Source organism: Sphaeramia orbicularis, chromosome 13, assembly GCF_902148855.1.
Source record: "Sphaeramia orbicularis chromosome 13, fSphaOr1.1, whole genome shotgun sequence".
Classification (NCBI taxonomy): domain Eukaryota; kingdom Metazoa; phylum Chordata; class Actinopteri; order Kurtiformes; family Apogonidae; genus Sphaeramia; species Sphaeramia orbicularis.
In genome coordinates, this window is record NC_043969.1 from 24,529,944 (window position 1) to 24,548,541 (window position 18,598).

Consider the following 18,598-nt stretch of genomic DNA (forward strand, 5'->3'; position numbering starts at 1 on the left):
GTCCTTGGTGTTTATTTGTTAAAGTTAAAAATACCAGTGTGCTCATCCAGCTGCCTGCATTGACTGCTGTTCCCACATGGAAATGTCAATATGAGGCTCATTTAATTAAATCAGTATTGATATGTCTTGATATGTAAATGTCATATAGGTGGTGACATTTGCTTCCTAATTAATGTATACCTGGCTTAGGATGCAGCCTGTCTTGCCGTGAGTCTTTTCAACGAGACTGAAAATAGGGAAGTTCCAGCTGTCGAGTTGACTCATCAGAGGCTCCAGCCCCGGCATCATCAGAGGCTCCAGGGCTACGATTGGTTTGTCCTGTGGGGTGAAGGGAAATGATTTTAGGGTTTCTATAAAGACAGCGTGATGTGCAGCCAAAAGAAGAGCAAAGGTCAGAGTTGAAGGCCATTGAACTTCACTATCAAGATCATGGATGTCAAGCTCATTTTAGTTGAGGGGTCACAGACAGCCTAATTTTGTCGAACCAGTAAAATAATAGCATAAAAACATTTGAAGAAAGAGATCATCTCTTTGTTTTAGTGCAAGAAAAGTAAAATTACAGCATGAAAACGTTTATATTTACACACTATCCTTTCACAAAAAGTGTGAATAACCTGAACATCCATGAACAACCTGAAATCTCTTTAGAAAAATAAATGCAATTTTAACAATATTATGCCTCAGCTTATCATTTACACATACACAGAGTTATAGACAGAGTGGATCTAGAAAGGCCCAAAACATTTAGAAACAGGCATCTGGAACTGAAAAATATACCATTTAACTTCATCATCAAAACAACATGTCAAGACTCAATGACACCCTTGACTGTTAATATCTTTTGTGTAATTTTTGCACTTTTAAATTCATCCAATGGCCCGGTTTGAACCCTTCAGAGGGCCTGTTTTGTCCCACGGGCCATATGTTTTACTAGGGCTGTGTATTGGCAAGAATCTGGCGATACAATACAGATCACAATACGATATATCACAATATATCATGATACTGTTAAAAAAGGTAGTTTTTTGTTTGTTTCTTTTTTTAAAAGATTATTTCCTTGAAGAATTGAATTACACCAGAAATATGCACAAATACTAAACACATTTTTATTTGATCAGAACAGGATCTAATGCTATATCACAAAATTTTTCTAATTCTCCTAGTTTCCAAAGGAACTAACATCTGCCTCTCAGACAGTAAAAAGTGCTTTTAGGATGCTTCAAATAACCATTATTTTACAAAACAGTGTTAAATAATAATAAATAAGATATAAACAATAAAGAAAACCCAAAAACACAAAATGAACCTCTGCCATAGCTGCATTTGAATAAATACCTAAAAATATCGATACAGTACTTTTTAATATCGATACAGTATCATTAAATGAAATATCGCGATATATTGCAGAACCGATATTTTTGAACACCCCTATGTTTGACACCCCTGATAGATGTACCCTGCTTATGTTTTCTGTTTCCTCTGCTGTACAAAAAATACATTAATTTACTTATAGTATTGTGAAAATTACACCTCTTTTTTTTTAATATTGACAGTTACACTTGTGGTATGACACAGTCACCTGAGTTTTCTGTATCCCATTAAACCTATCCATTTACCTCTGGTGATGGCAGGAGAGGATGAAGTACAATGCCCTCTGCTGGATATTCCCTGCAAGTCTCCTTTACTTCAGGTGGCTTCTTGCCTCCTTCTCCCTCCTCTTCATTCTGTGCAAAGTCGCTGCTGTCACTGTGGTTGGTCTCATAGGTGCTGTCGTAGGTGCTGTCATAGTCTGAAGAAGCTACTATACGCTCATCTGGAAAAAGAGTGCAATTATTAGAAGTGCTACGATATACCGACTGTATTTAAGATGTAATTAACAAAGAGCATGTGAAATAAGGCAAATTGCAAACTGCTTTCTACTGACACATTTTGGTACACATTCTGCGGTGAAAATATCTGTTACTGGCATGTAATCCAGCTAATGTGTGTAACTATACAGGAGATATAGATATTACTAAATACAAAAAACTGTCAGGCTGTGTATTACCTGGATGGGGTATTCTGTCTCCTTTGTCGACAGATTCTACCCCATGGTTTAGTCGATTGTTGAACGGCCTGCCACAGCTGACAGAGAGAGCAGAAAAACAGCAGATATGTTGAGAGGATAGATGCTGGTCCTTACCAAAGTGTTCTCTCTCATCTGAGAAATGAAACAGGTTCTGTCTGTGAAGACTAATGAAGTGACTCATTTTCCTCATTTGCACACAAATGAATATTCACTCGCACATTCAGACGGAGCCTCATTGTCAGTACTTGTGAGTTTAATCCCGCTGTGTTTAGAATTACTTGTCAAAATGTAATTACCTGCTGCAGAGCGACGGAGGCCGCCAGTGAGGGGTGGTGGAGCTTGGAGCGCTCTGGCTGTGAGTTAAGGCTCTGTGGTGGCTCTTGGGGGCCACAGAGCCAGTGGTCCGCTCTGTCAGGGGCCCGGCAGGCTCAGGAAGCTGCACTGAACACGTCTTGATGGTAGGGCTGGAGGCAGGAGTGCCCTGGATGGGTGGAGATGGGCACGGGGAGCCCAGAGGTGATACGTTGGAGGGGGGGAAACCTGAAAAAGAAAAAAACACTTTTATTATATATACCTCTTTTAACCCATAAAGACCCAAACAGCCACTAGCGACCTAAAGCATCTACTGATCTAACATGTTTAATACTTGCTGATCCACTAACCCAATCACTACATGTAAATAATTCTTTAAAAATATAGTTTTTCAGCTTTTCAACAGCATCACATGTGCCTTTTTTGGACATTCAGTATGGAAACACTGTCATCTTCTACAACAGTGATTTGCCAGTAAAACCCATGGAGTTTGATAAATGACAGTAAATGGAAACACTTTGTTTATGTTCAGTTTGTTTGTTTGTTTGTTTATTTTTGGTCGTGAAACACAGACAGTACATACAATACAGGGTTCATCGATGTAACACCAATGTGATAGCAAAACAGGAAAGAAATAATATAAAGACCCCTTGAAAAAAACCAAACACAAAAGCATCATATTGGTGTTGTGACCAAAAAAGGGAATAGGCTGAACATGTTGATAAGTTAATCAATCAAGTCACTTTTTCTTCAGTTTTCTCTATTTTTGATATAATAACCCTCAACTTTAATCTGAACTTTTATGAACATAAATCATAATCAGGAAATTAAATAGGGGAAAATACACAATTTTGATTGAAAAAAAGCAAAATTCAGAGGATAATATTAACCCTTTCATGCATACTGGTCACTACACTGGACAGCTGTTCAAAAGTGTTCTCTTGTATATTCATGGATTTTGTTGTTTTAGTTCCATATCAGCTGACACAGTGGACACTAATGCATCATCCCAAACACTGTAATTCATACCATTATTGTAACTTTGCTGTTCTTGATACACCTGATCTGCAGTAAGATGTTTGAGTGTAAAAATTGCTAATTGTTATTAGACTGTAATTAACTTTTTTTTTCTTTAAAGAAAAAGTTGTCATTTTTTTGCATGTTATCTCCATGAAGTGAGTAATAACTAGTATTAGAGTATGTTAAAATGTGAGAAAACATCATCTTAGCGGCATTAAAAATGTTTTTATTTCATAGTTTTTACACAGTATATCAGTAAATATATGTTTCTTTGCTTCTAAAATTAAACACATGATGTTCAGCTGAGTGGACAGTTTTGTAACTCCAAGAAAAATAGGTTCATCAAAAAAATTAAATTGCATTGTTGTTTTTCATGCCTAAAGGAGAATAAAAACACTCAGGAAAAAAATCTTGATTAAGGTGCTTATAATTCATGCATGAAAGGATTAAAATAAACAGTGATAAATCATTTAAGAAAGGTTAACTCTACAGACAAACTCATTTTGGAACAGTCACAAAAGTAGCACTGGGTCTTTATGGGTTAATGTTTTGCATGTTATGTTGATATTCACACACACCTGGTCTTCCCAGTGGTTTGCTGTAGAGGTGGTTGGAGGTGATGGAGGCTGCACAGGAAGCGGACATGGAGCGGCTCTTTGAGATGGTCATCATTACTGAGCTATTCCATGACTCACTGTTTAACGTACACAGATAGAAGTCTTATATTATTAATGTATATTATTTAGTGACAAAGCACAGTGTGATGGGTCCACCATGTTACCTTTCTGTGGTGTGTTTGATGCTGGCTGAGCGGTCTCTGCGTACGGGGCCTGGTTCAATGGTTGGCAGCCCAGTAGCCGAGGTGGTGGTGGTCCACGTTGATGAAATTCTCCTCAGCAATCCTGGAGGCAGGCTCCGTCTTAGACGCTGAAAGGTAGGTTTACCAGTGTCATGTTATACAGGTGTAGATGAGACAAGTAGGCAGCGTTCACTATTCGGATTTACTCGTTTGGTTGTCATTTGCCTTTTTATTTGTTAATATAGCAAATATCAGATGTTGCATCCCTGAACTGAATCACAATCATAAAAGCAGTGGAATCAGAAGTATTCAGATTATTTGAAAATACTCAAAAATATACTTGTAAACATGTCTAAGTGTCCTCACTGCTGACTGTGTCGTATAGAGGTCCCCATTATCAAGGTTATAATAGTTTTAGATTTTTCATTATAGTTTAGTTTTATTTAGTTTTGACTTTTTTCTCTAGTTCAGTTAGTTTTAATAAGTTTTTAGAGCAGGTTTGCTAGTTTTTATTAGTTTTTGTTATTTTCTAAATGCTTAGTTTTAGTTTAGATTTTTTTTTTTTTTTATATCTTTTCTCTTCTTCTCCGTCGTACTCAAATAAATCCCGGACAGGACTCTGCTGCTTTCTCCCAACTTTAGTCTCCATGTTTCCAGGTAGAGTGGGAACGAGAAGATGACTGTAAACAACAAGTGATAAGAAGTGACGGACCGTTAAATATCATATGGTGCCAGCAGCTAAAATTGCTTGAGGGAAATAAATCGATTTCATATCAATCCGACAAAGACGAAAACAAAGGGAATTTTATCCATAGTTTTTATCAGTTTTAGTTAGTTTTGTAAGCACATAATTCAGTTTCAGTTTGTTATTGTTTTTTTCTTTTAATTATAGTTTTTATTTATTTCAGATAACGAAAATGTTTTTACAATTCTAGTTTTTGTCATTTCGTTAGTTTTCGTTAACGATAATTACCTTGCCCATTATACAGTATATTATGTTTTGGATTCATTTTACTCCCGCAATCATACATTAAGTCTGAATTTCTTTATAGCATCTGAGTGACTCCCTATGCTCAGACAGAGGTCACATTTACAAAGATCAGATCTTTACTGAATTCAAGACAACGTATGGAAGTGACCCAGATGAGAACTGAAAAGATCAGATTTCATGTGATTCGTGTTGTTCACAATGTCATTAAGAAAATGATCTGAGTCACGAATAGACGCTAAGATCAGATTTGACACACTCATAATGTAACATTGTTCTTCTTCAAATTATTATGATTTTTTTATAACTGCTTAAAAGTTAAGGTTTCACACATAGTCAAAGTCTGAGGGAAATGACAAGTAAGAAAAATAAACTAATCACCCGATCAATCAGTGATGATTATTAGTTGCAGCTCTTTACAAAGCATTCATTTACAAAGCAGTAATTTATTTGTTGTTTCTGCACAAATTCCTCTATACGCAATATTTAGAATCATTTTTCATTCCTATTCTATGAAATACAAATATTGTAATGTCCAAGTAGCATATCTTGCATTTAATTTAATCAAATGTTACACAAATTATACAATAAGCACATATAAAATCAAGCTTTATTACAAAGTGATTTATGTTTCTTTTATGCTTCATTTGTTTTACTATCCATTGTGGGTCCATTTTCCCATCACTAATACCAATATTCATCAAGCTAGCTTTAACTCAGAATTCAAACAACAATGACAGTTTTACTCACATTCTATTCTTAAGTTGACTGCTGTATAGGTACAAACTTACAAAAAGTTGCTAAAGTAGCTTTAGACAAAATGCCAATTAAATCCACCATCGGGAGGAAAGAAAACAGACACTAAACTTAATCTGTGGACAAATGTAGCTCGATTTAGTGAATAAAAACTATTATTCTTCCCACAAACATATTTTATCTTAAAATTGAACATGACACAGAACTGTTTCATCATTGTTCTTCAGTTTTTTTAAGCATATGGAAGACCTGATGGTAGCTTTTCCCCCTGTGGCATCTATTAAATAATGTTTGGTGGTAATGATCTTGGCTAAAATAATTTATTTGTCAGTTTGTGTCTTTGTATACCTGGTGTTTTTTCCAACAGTCTCCTTCTTTTTCCGTCTTTCTCCAGTACATGCAGTAAATAAATATAGATGGCAGCAAAGGCTCACATTTCATCAACTGCTGAAGAAAATCATGGCCATCTATGCTTTACAATTAACTCCTCAGGCAGAAAAAATTAGACATGGCATTAATAAATTCAGATGTTAACGCATAATGAAAATGCAGTCTGTATCGCATAATTATGCAGCAATGTAAAGGTAAATACAACACTTTTTCAATAATAAGTGTATGTGTATGCAGTGAAAGATGTCATAATAAATGCAATAAATGTAAATAAATGTAAAACCTGAAGAAGTTGAAGACGATGTATGCAATACTGTGCTAAGGTTTTAGGCCTCAAGTAGGTTTGTTGTTTTAGCAAGAGTATCATGATATATTATGATGTACACACACATTATTCAGTGTCTGTCACAAGAAACAACTGAAATATTGAACAGTGTTGAAAACAAAGATTTCACAAAAAACAGACTTAAGTATCCAGTATTTAGTGGGACCGTCCTTTGCACTTTTCTGAGATTTACTGAACTAAATTCCAGTGTTTTACACCAGGTTTAATTCAACACAGTCCATTGTTTCTTATTTCTTATTTACTTTTGGCTACTTTTTGTCATCACTCTAAATACTGTTTCCATGTAGTGTATATTTTTGTGAGTATTTGATGATGTGCATAATATTCCCTTTTGTTTTTTGCTGTATTTGAAAAAAGAGACTGAGAAATAAATATTACTAGTGTGTTGAGCTGTGGGAATCCACAGGTTCTAGATGTGGTAGTTTTTATGCTGTTGTGTATTCATGCATGCTGTACTACATTTGTCCAGCAGTCACCGCCAAAGCGTTCTGGGCATAGCAACATGACTGCAAGGCTGTTGTATTTCAAAATTATTAATATCTCCCAAAATATTGGTCCTATCAACTTGCCATTTTTGCTAGTCTGTTCCTTGACCAAAAAATACATAAGTATGTTAAATAGCAGCAGTCAGCTCTGTATGGATTTTGTGTGAATCCAGAGACACACACACATGCAGACAGCGGCCACTTGGTTTTTATAATACAGATACTCATTGCAATCGTGTAAAAATCATGCAAAACTTCTGCGCAGAAGCTGGTCTGAACTCACTGATTTCAGACATTATAGAAAGTTACTAACCTCATATCTGTTAAAATAAAAATCAGAATAAAAAGCATTCCAACAAAGTAAAAGTCCAGTCAAAGTTACAAACTGTGTGCAAATTCTTAACAAGAAAAGTCCATCTGTCATTTGCCGCTGATCTGAGTAACACATTCACAGTCACTAACATTTCTGATTACCTTTATATAACCAGTATTTCTGTTCTGAGAAACACAAAATCTCAAGTGAGCTGATTCATCCTGTTTAACCCATTGCCACATGCAGACTCAGATCCCCAATGAGCCAAAATGAGGCAGCGTCTCATTGAACTCCACTATATGGGCCGAGCATTTGAGTGCACTCAGGCAGTGTTAAAGCTGCTAGTTACTTTCCTGGTAGGCTATCCTGCATTGCATCACACGCTTTATTTAGTTTCCTTGCCGCCTTAAGTGCCTGCATACATTTTGAAGCACTGGCCTTGTAAAACATTAAAAAGCCCTCTGGAAGCATGCGCATCATTGTTAGCTACATTAGAGCTCCGTGCAGCTTGTGTGTGTATTAGCATGCACTGACGCAAACAACACAACAAAATCACACTACAGCCATCCAGCAATTCCTTCTTTATTGATTATGGTGTTTATTAACCCATAAAGACCCAAACATCCACTGTCAACCAAAACCATCTACTATTCTAAACTGTCAATCCACTAATCTTATCAATCCATGTAAATAATTGTTGTAAAATACAGTTTGTCATCTTTTCATGCTCATCAGATATGACCCATTTGGACGTTCAGAGGTGCTGTAGTTACCATGGAAACACTGTCATCTTCTACTACATTTTGATTCACCAGTAAAACCCATGGAGTTGGATCTATGACAGTGGATGGATACACTTAGTTTATGTTCAGATAATGACAGATTTTAATGAAAAAGTCACTTTTTCAGATGTTTTTTCTGTTTTTGACATGATGACCATCAACTTTAATCTGAGTTTTTATGAACATCTACGTTATCAGTGAATTAAATTTAGGAAAATACATGATTTTCACTGAAAAAATGGAAAACACAGAAGGTAATATTATAAATAAATGGTGATAAATTACTTAAGAAAAGGTAAATACAGAGAATTTTTTTTTTTCTAAACTGACCCAAAAGTTACACTGGGTTGTTATGGGTTAAATTAGAAACACTGTTTGGATTGGATGTAAGACTGCTTATTTGAGGTGAACTCTGTGTAAGCTGGTTTGCTATTAATGAGACAGCTTTGTTTTTTGTTGGTTTGATTCTAATATTTTCTCATGGATTTGTGATCTTTTCTACAGAGTACCTCAGTTTATTTCTAAATGATCTGAAACTATGCTTTAATCTCTATAGAAAAGAGCTCTTAGCTTACATTTATGTTTAACCTTTTATTATCTGCCAGGTCACTGACATATGTAACAGTTAAGGGTTAAGAACCTTGGCTAGAAAATGAAGCCACTGTTGAAGTCAACATTCATTCATGTTATTTGGAACCTCTAATACAGGGGTGTCAAACTCATTTTCTTTCAGGGGCCACATTCAGCCTAATTTGATCTTAAGGGGGCTGGACCAGTAAAATAATAACATAACTCAACCTGAAAAAACTAAAATTTCTTAAGAAAAATAAGTACAATTTTGACAATATTATGCCTTAACTTATTCTATATTATAAAAGCCAAATGTGTGTGTGTGTGTGTGTGTGTGTGTGTGTGTGTGTGTGTGTGTGTGTGTGTGTGTGTGTATGTGTGTCTGGGGATTCACACAAAATCCAGAAAGAGCTGACTGCTGCAGTTTGTCATCCTTATGTGTTTTTGGTCAAGGAACAGACTAGTGAAAACAACAAGTTGACAGGGCCAATATTTTGGGAGATATTAGAAATTCTGGAATACAATAGCCTTACAATCTCGTTGCCAATGGCCAGAACACTTGTCCAGCAGTCACCGCCAAAACCTGCTGGACAAATCCCAAGACATCTAGTTCCACATCTTCTCCCTTTTTCACCTTTTTTTTCTCATCTTTAAGACTACAGGTTAGTGGTAATTAGCTACAAGAGAATAAAACCAGCTGATCGAGAGAGGGGTGGTGCATTTTGGAGCGAGATGGCTAACAGAAACATTCTGTTGCTCTTCTGTGGACTCTTCCTCTTAGCACTGATTCAGCCCTCTCTTCAAGGAGGTAAGTCTGTGCCATAGGTGAGTCGAGCCATGTTCTCTGCTGCATCAATCACAGACTTAGAGCAGGTGCAATTTTTTTTTAGCTTTTTGTCACTCTCAGAGATGTAAAGCAGAAGATCTTAAGTCATTAAATGATATTTTACTAATGCTTATCAGCTACGGTACAGGGTATCTAACAATATTTATAGGTGCCGTATGCATGGTTTGTCTAATTGATGACAATTTCGGTTCTGTTATTAATTAGTGATTAGTAATTTTATAATTTAACTGCATTTAAACAGGTGTTACATGATTGTATTTTAATATTTGCATTATTATTTGCACAGTCATGGTGTTTTAGTTGTTTCATGTCAGTGTACAGGCAAGTTGCAAGGGATGGATGTGGGAGCCTGTAGCTTTAAGAAGTTGCGCTGAGCTTGGGGGGTGCTACATGCCTGGGGGGTATACAGCATTAGAGCTGTGTAGTTAAATTCGTATGTATTTTCGCCATGTTTGGACAGAAAACGTATGCAGTGGATTCTTGTATGTATGTACTTTTTATTTTTTGTATTTTTGTTCAATAAATCTGAGAAGACGAACTTTTGTGGAGAACACACTTTTTACAACATGAGTCAGCCATAAGCTCCAGTGGAAGGTTTTATTGGAAAACCTACAATACTGTCATTTTTTGGAAATATTCACGTTTGCTTGTCTAATGCCAGGTGATAAAACTAGAAGTTTTATTGCTTCCTTTGGCTTAATTCAACATACTGCTGGACAAATTTGGTACAGCACGTACAAATACACAACAGCATAAAAACTACTACATCTAGGACCTGTGGATCCCCATGGGTCAACACACTAGTTTGTGTGATATTTTGCATGATAATTTTATAGTCTTTTTTGCTGCTAAACAGAACAGAGTTTCTAAAATCGATTGTCATTGTTCCTGTGACTCTGACAATAAAGATCTATTCTATTCTATTCTATTCTATTCTATTCTATTCTATTCTATTCTATTCTATTCTATTCAACATAAATCACATTTTTCCTATTTATTTTTTATATATTTGTTCTTATAGTTTAAAGGGCTCATCCTTGACCCATGTCCTACTGTTCCACCGAGTGCCATGGAAACAGTCACATACTTTTTTTTTTTACGTAATCCTACTGACAGACACAAGTGATCATATATTGTCCTTGGCAGAGGAATCTAGAGAAAAACACTTACCTTAGGAATCGCAAGCCTGTCCACTTTCTCAGGTCCCTCTTCGGAGTCAGAACAGGTATGCGTGTCTGCAGGGATGCGAGGCCGATGGAGCGGCTGAAGGCTGATCTGGGTGCTGAGGAGGTTGCTCACAGCCTTCAGAGAGCTGCAGGTGTTAGGGGGCAGCGAGGGGTCCGCCAGCAGATCTGATATCAAACCATGGGCTTCACCCATCACCGCTATGTCCACCACCACACTGGTGCCCGAAGACTGAAGGAAAGAAGAGATAAAATTACACTACAGACGACTGTCGTTCTTCGCTCTTCTATTCTGGTTGTAATGCAATGATGATGCAGTAAACAAACGTCATGCTCCACTGACGCACACTGGTTTTTCATCTTTATACCTGGGAGATGAGGGAGGCTGAGATGACACATGCACCGTATGTGTGATGTGTGAAGGTCTTTACTTTACAAAGTAAAACTTCCCGTATGTATGTCAATTACGCAAGTCTACTTATTGTTTGATTGAACCAAATATAGAAAGTATTACATTCACATAAAGTAAAAAGTACTTGATTGACAACTGCTAGAAAGATCAAAAGCACATAAAACATTTAAAACAATGAGGCCAAATATTATTTCAGCAGATCATTTCATATCATATAATGTGATGTTTCTGGCATTTTGGTTTTCATATAAAACATATTAATAAATGATGATGTTTACCACATGAAAGAAGTTCTGAAATATCCGTCAGAGGAATGGCACACCTAATCCCACTTCTATTTAGCATTCACTGGTTCAACATATTGGCTGATAAGCTCAAAGGCTCAGCTATGTCAAAGGTCACCCACCTCTGGTTTCAGTAATAGATTTAACTGTTAATGTCAACATGTGCTAATCAGCTCCTCTTGACCTTAAAATCAATTTCTACACACATACACATTTATGTATGTGCCTTACATAGATCTGTATGCATATTACACTTCATTGAGTCTGAAGAAAGCTTCAGAGACAGTGCAGTTGAACATACGAGTTCTTCAAAGATTTGACAAGGTTTTTTTCCACATTAAATATTAATAAGTCTTTTTTTTAAGTCTTACTAGGTGTCAACTTCACACATGAAGCAATACTATTAATAACTATCCTTGTTAAACATAATAGGCTTGGAATTTGAGGATTTTTTTCATTAATTTCATATACACTGTTTTCTGTAAAGTTGGAATAAAACTACTTTTACCTCTTCTCATGAAATGATTCTTGATAGATAAAGTGTAACTGGGACTCAGTATGTAATCATTGTACCTGGTCAATGCTGATTACTGATGTCTATAAATAGGAATGTGTCTGAAAAAAAACACATTACTAACTTTATGGTCATATTAATAAGGTACATCTGGGTCAGAACAGGACTTAAAAAAAGTAGCAGTAGATGACTGTGTGAAGTATGTCATGGGAGATTTTTTTGACTATTGCCACAAAAATCTAACTGACAAGGCAGAAATCTACTAATATACAAGATATATAAGATGTACAAGATTGTTTCTTTTTTTTTTTTTTTTTTTTTTTATCATCGAGGTCACACAAACTGACTGCATAAATGTGATATTGGCCAGTAAGTCTGGCACAACAAAGTTTGCAAAAACAACTTCTGTCACTGCTCTTCTTTCTATTGAAACAGAAATTTCAACATTAATCTGAGCAAAAGAAATATGATGAAATGGACCGACAACCAAAGAAAATTGTCTATTGCTTTGAATGAAATTACAATTTTCTCTGAATTTGAATTTTGTTGGAAACATTTCAAATAATTAAATCAAAATGTGATCTGTTGGCTACAAATACAGAATGTTATAACGGCCGTCATATTGACATTTTGCACTCTATGCAACATTTACAGTATTAATATGCTGCCTAATATTTGGACACAGTTTTCTTTGATAATACAAAATCTGATGGTAATTTTGCTAGAATTACAGTCTATACACATGTTCCACAGAGAATAGAAGCTATATAACGATTATGCCTTTAAGTAAAATTAAATTCCACCAGAAAACAAAAAAATATTACAATATAGTTAATATTGCCATACTGTAAAATAATAAAGTCTGAAATACAAGTACCATAAGAGCTTACAAATATATATGAGCATATGGTAAAGTGGTTCTGATGTTTGGTACTCTACTTTGCTCTCCTCCTACATCCATCTTTCTCCTTTCTCCCACTGTGCCTATGTATGAAGCAAATGAGTTCACATGATCACTCCACCCATAAGCCTCATCTTTCCCATCTGGCTGCCCCCTGAGGCCAACACACTTGACGACTGGCATCAACCTCTGCTCTTGCCACTCTGCCTGTATCTGTGCCTAACTTTTCCACCTCAGCCTGGTTTATATTCAAAGGTTATATATATATATAGATAGATAGATAGATAGATAGATAGATAGATAGATAGATAGATAGATAGATAGATAGATAGATAGATAGATAGATAGATAGATAGATAGATAGAGATATATATATATAGATAGATAGATAGATAGATAGATAGATAGATAGATAGATAGATAGATAGATAGATAGATAGATAGATAGATAGATAGATAGATAGATAGATAGATAGATAGATAGATAGATAGATAGATGTCCCGAGCATCTGACTTGTTTGGTATACTTTTAACACTACTGATCTGAGCTTCATTTTACATGAAAATTAAAACAAGGGGCAGCTTTAATAAGGTGAAACATAACAGGTAACAACAGAACGACCCGTCTGTACTCAAACAAAGTGACAGATGATCCTCATAATTCACTTCCTTAAACAGATTGTATTAGCTCTTCAAACATGTCAGGGCTCAGGGCTGTGATGTGATGAGTAAATGCATCAAGCACATACAAAGATAGTTTCCTGGAAAAGTGCACGTCTGTATGTGTGCATGTGTGAGTGTGCATGTGTCACCTCAACCTGAACAAAACCCATTAGACCACTCCAGAGCTTTATGACATCCTGCTATTGTGACATTCACCCATTACCTGGCAGTAATGGACTCTGTTCAGCTAATGTCAGGGAGAGAGTGAGACAGATAGAGACAGGTTGAATGTGTGTGTATGTGTATGTGTATGTGTGTGTGTGTGTGTGTGCATGTGTGTGTGCATGTGTGTTGCATCTGTTTTTATAGTCAGGAGTAGAACTTTTCCACAGTTACAACTGCGACAATTAACTTTTCATTCTCAACGTTAAACTGACTGAAAACCAACCTTCAATGCACAGTGTGCTTGTGTATTTGCAAGTGCCCTCAGTGTGACACGCATAAGCATTTGAGCTGATGTAATTCTATAGAGCGGTGTTCTGGCGGAGACTCAGTGGATAGGCGAGGCGAGGGAGAAGGTTATCGATTCCCCCCAGCACAAAAGCCCACAGGAGGCAGCAGGGGGAGCAATGGTCAATGAGTAAATCAACAGTGGACACACACGTAGAAATGTGTGTATACACGCATACAGGCATGCATGTACCAGAACTGCCCCTTGGGATCAGGCTGTCAGTGCTTCCAGGGTAATACAGTACAGAGAGATGGGTCATAATCCCTTAACAAATGCAGAGCAGTGTAACAGAAGACAAAATTAAACAATCGTCTATGATGATGTACACAGATAAGTCAAATAAGATCTGTGTACACACATCAAGCCACTAAGAATGCAGGAACTGATTTGTATCAGGGAATGTAACATCATCAGCGTCAGAATAAGAGAGAGGTGGTAAGAAATATACAAAAATCCCTCTCCTGCTTTGTTTTTTTTATATTCTACACCCTTTACACATACTGTCACACATTTATTTTGGCTGCAAGGTAACCCGATTTGTGTGCGTGTATATGTATCATCGGTGACACAACACCACAAAATGCAGGTTCAGGAGAAATTCCATAGACAAAGAAATGGAAAACCAAATTTTTACTGCTGAGCCCAGCTCTCTGGAATAATGGTATCAACTCTCACCTTTCCTCAGTCCTTTCTCTCTTTATTGTTTCCTATCATTCTGCATCCTTCTTGTGTCTGCATTTGCCCACTGTTTTCACTTTTCCTTTTCTTCCCCCATCCCCCCCAGCTCTCTCCTGAGAGACAGTTTGGAGATATGTAGGCAGATCAGGCATAAAGGCAGATGGTGAGAGCAGAAAGAGAGATAAAGAGGAAAAAGAGCGAGAGAAATAGAGTGATAGACAGAAACAGAGAAAGAGAGGAGCTGAGCTGAGTCCACAGGCAGCCCATGGCCAGTCAAGTGAAAAAGAGAACAGCTCACTCTAGCAGGCCAGCTGAGCTCCTCTACAGTCTAATCTACAACAACTGTACAGTACAGCAGTACAGTAGTGAGCTGCTCTGTGTCTCTGTACAACTGTATCAATAGCACAGAAAAGGGAATATCCACACCATCCCCATTTAAGTATTAATGTTGAAACAGTCACACATTAAAGCCAGAGCATTTATTCACATTGTGGGCACAGGAAAATCAGTGACAGGACTACAAAGAAGAATTCACATTTTCTACCCCATTAATCATTAACAAATATGCATTGACTTATTCATCATGAACAGAAAGGTATGTGTTTGCAGTAGGTTCAGGCTACTTGGGTTATCTGATCTACTGAAAATCATTCAAATCCACTGATGAACCATTTCTTTCCAACTGTCATATTCTAATAAATCAATACTTTTTGCCCATATTTATGTGTCAAATGGTGAGAACAAAGTTAATAAATGTGAATGCGATTGTTCTTTGTGTTTGTTTTACAGATAATGAAACTATGCAAACCATTGTGGTGTCTGGTGATACTATCAAGATGTAACATGAAGATAATACAACCACCCTCATAGGATATGCAGCTCAATTTACGTCAATAGAAAAAAACAATAGTCACACTAAATCTCCCTACAGTGGCATCACCCTCCTGCTTACGAACACCAGTCTCTCACATACGTAATTGACCTAAAAACTAGGCTGTATCAAGACGCTTAATTTAGACATTGCTTCAAGTTGTCCTATTTAAACCATCTCATCATTACTGATTAAATGGCTTTCCTTTTTCTGCACACATGGCTGCACGGGCATACGCTCACACACGTAGCGCCCAGGTGCATACATTTCCATACGGAGCTTAAAGCAGCGATCTTATTAAGTTAAAGAAATACTGAACCTGTTTATTGGGAGGATGTGTACTGTCCTGGTGGCGTCCCATGGTGCTTGCTGAGTGCCTCCTCTGCATCATTTGTGTTTCATCTGAACACAAGTCAATCCCAGTGTTGCTGTCTAGATTCCTATAGATGATATATGAAATCTCTTCTTCTTGTAACAGTCAAGTTCAAATGTCAAAGCTGTAAGAGTCTCAATTCACAGCAGCTGACTCCTATACAACCTAGACCACAAACACTCTCCTATCCACTACACTGCTCTCCTCTTCTCTGCTGCTTCATGGACCTCCCTCTGTCCTCTCACCCGCCCCTTACTTCTGCATCTGCCAATTGCAAATGTTCACCAGCGGTTCAAGGATGAGAGGACCTGCAGTACACAGAAATCAGTTGTATTGAAAATGCCTGGTTGCTAGGATCCATCGGGACAAAGATCAAAGTGACTCATCAGTGGACCATAAAATAGTTGTTCGGGGCTCAGTTGGCCACAGTTGCACTACGCCCACTACTTGTCAAGTGTTTCCTGTGATAGCAGGTGATGCATGACAACCTAGCAGTAAGTAATGTGTATTATCAGAGCCAGGCTTTCTACATCAGGAAACAGGGGTACATATTGATTCATTAAAAGTCTATTAACATGAAGGATGTGTTTTTAGCTGAAGCTGGGGCTGCATGTACAGTAACTGGAAAATGACAGTTGATCATTTAACATTTAAATATACACACCATGCATAAATGGAGTGAGTGGAAGTCACCAGATCGATCCGGGTTAGAAGCAGAAAAATAAGCAAACCAAGAAAACGTGGAAAATGGCAGAGAAACTGAGTTGTAATGTTCTGAGTTGTATTAAATAAAAAACATTTTTCAGGAGTTCTGTGTCATCTTTATTGCTGCTCGTACATTCACTTGCAGACATGCAGTTTTTCTCCTACAACCTATCCCATCGTGCATCAGTCCTACTACATTTACGGTAAATGTCGAGGGACAAAACAGTAGCAATGCGACATCTCCTTTTTTTTTTTTTTGGGGGGTGGCAAAGCAACGCCCTCTGTCAATGACGTGTCACGGGCTCATGGGTTCATAATGGTATGAATGTTGGCCGTTCATGGGCAAGCACTTCGGTTCCCAGTGTAACTGGTGTGGGAACTGGCTCCGACACCAGGCTGGCCAGTCTAGAAACAGCTTCTGAGATTCATCAATACAGTCCCTCCCAAATGTTCTATCTGTACTTGAAAGTCTCATTAAAGGGGTTACATATAATATTTCTACTTTGAAATATTAAAAAATGTCCTAGACGTATCAAAGTGATGTTATATTTTTTATAGACTTGCTTGTCACCATGACCGCGGTGACATTGAGAACCCTAAGAAACAACTTTGGAATGAAAAAAAAGTGACTATGTAATAAAAGCTAGAAGCACTGTTGTTGTTTACACCATTGGACACAGCTCTAAATTAAAAGAATGAAGTCTGATGTTGAAATCACAGAGTTTCTTTGATTCTGAGGCTTATGAAGACTTTAAGTTATTATATAATGTTACTCTTTGCTAAGTTCACTGTTGATCCACAGTTTGGACTAAACTGTAACACTTCTGACCTTGTTTCGGACGATTCCAAACTGATCTTCAGTACAGCTACTGACAATGCAAACTGCGCAGAAAACAGAGGTGACTATGGCTTAGAAGAAAAAAACTTGATGATATCATAATACAGATGTGAGTAAATAAGAACTTTATACTTTATTCAGTGAGTGATAGTCTATAGATAGATAGCACTGATTTATTTGTGGTTTTATCATCCTAGATGTGTTCTGATGCACTACTTCCTGCTGCTGCTGAGGATTTGGAATATCAATACCACATATAACCCCATATACTCCCTTCTAAACTCTTCAGTGAAGGATATGTCTTTTACTGTATTTAGTTTGACTTGCTCTAAACCCTCTGCATCATTTAACATAATAGACAAGTTGATCTATTTTTTCACTAGTTCATACGTCACTCAATAAAAATGACTGTAACGGACAAAATGCAGTCTAGCAACAACTCGCTTTTCTAGTCCTTCCTGTCAAAAATCTAATACTCTACATGCCGTGCTGGTATCTGAATCTTAATCAGTTTTCTGGCATGAAAGCAACATGTTTCCCAGAAAACTTAGATCCATGGTATATGAACCAACACATTTAAAAAAGAGATCCATGTGAAATTAAAGTTGTGTGTACATATTGGATATTAGTATACTCGTATAGTAAAGAGTCTATTGAAATGTATTTTTAAGTTTTACAAACCCTGAAAAAATTGTACAACATAAAGCATTTAATTTAACAGGTTTGTAAATGAGGGGGGAAAAAATGCAAAACACAAAAGACACATTATTCCTCCTCTTCACCCCATGCTGGACTGACCTGAGATCTGCTCAGAGCTCTCTTGTAGTCCCACTCTGGCTGGTATAAAATCTGCAGATAGAAGCATACAAACAGAAGCTACTGTCAGAGACCTGTCCATACGGTGACACTCATCTCTCCTACTTCTGTTCCTTGTTTACTTCATCTTTACTTCATCCCTCTCTCCATCATCTCATCTAAAAATAAAAAG

The 18,598-nt window shown here is 37.0% G+C and overlaps 1 protein-coding gene across 2 annotated transcripts in view; it reads right to left on the reverse strand.

Annotated features, from left to right (window-relative positions):
* Positions 1 to 18,598, reverse strand: part of LOC115431462 (cGMP-inhibited 3',5'-cyclic phosphodiesterase A-like) — a 71,558-nt gene that overhangs the window by 23,227 nt on the left and 29,733 nt on the right. The window contains exons 2-9 of one of the 2 annotated variants that reach the window (XM_030151838.1): positions 18,409 to 18,459; positions 10,847 to 11,092; positions 4,182 to 4,327; positions 3,979 to 4,094; positions 2,365 to 2,608; positions 2,048 to 2,124; positions 1,617 to 1,813; positions 181 to 318 (exon numbers count right to left, since the gene is read on the reverse strand). In XM_030151838.1, the coding sequence (XP_030007698.1) occupies positions 181 to 318; positions 1,617 to 1,813; positions 2,048 to 2,124; positions 2,365 to 2,608; positions 3,979 to 4,094; positions 4,182 to 4,327; positions 10,847 to 11,092; positions 18,409 to 18,459 (1,215 nt within the window). The remainder of the gene's footprint in view (positions 1 to 180; positions 319 to 1,616; positions 1,814 to 2,047; positions 2,125 to 2,364; positions 2,609 to 3,978; positions 4,095 to 4,181; positions 4,328 to 10,846; positions 11,093 to 18,408; positions 18,460 to 18,598) is intronic. The other variant, XM_030151839.1, reaches the window with a different exon arrangement.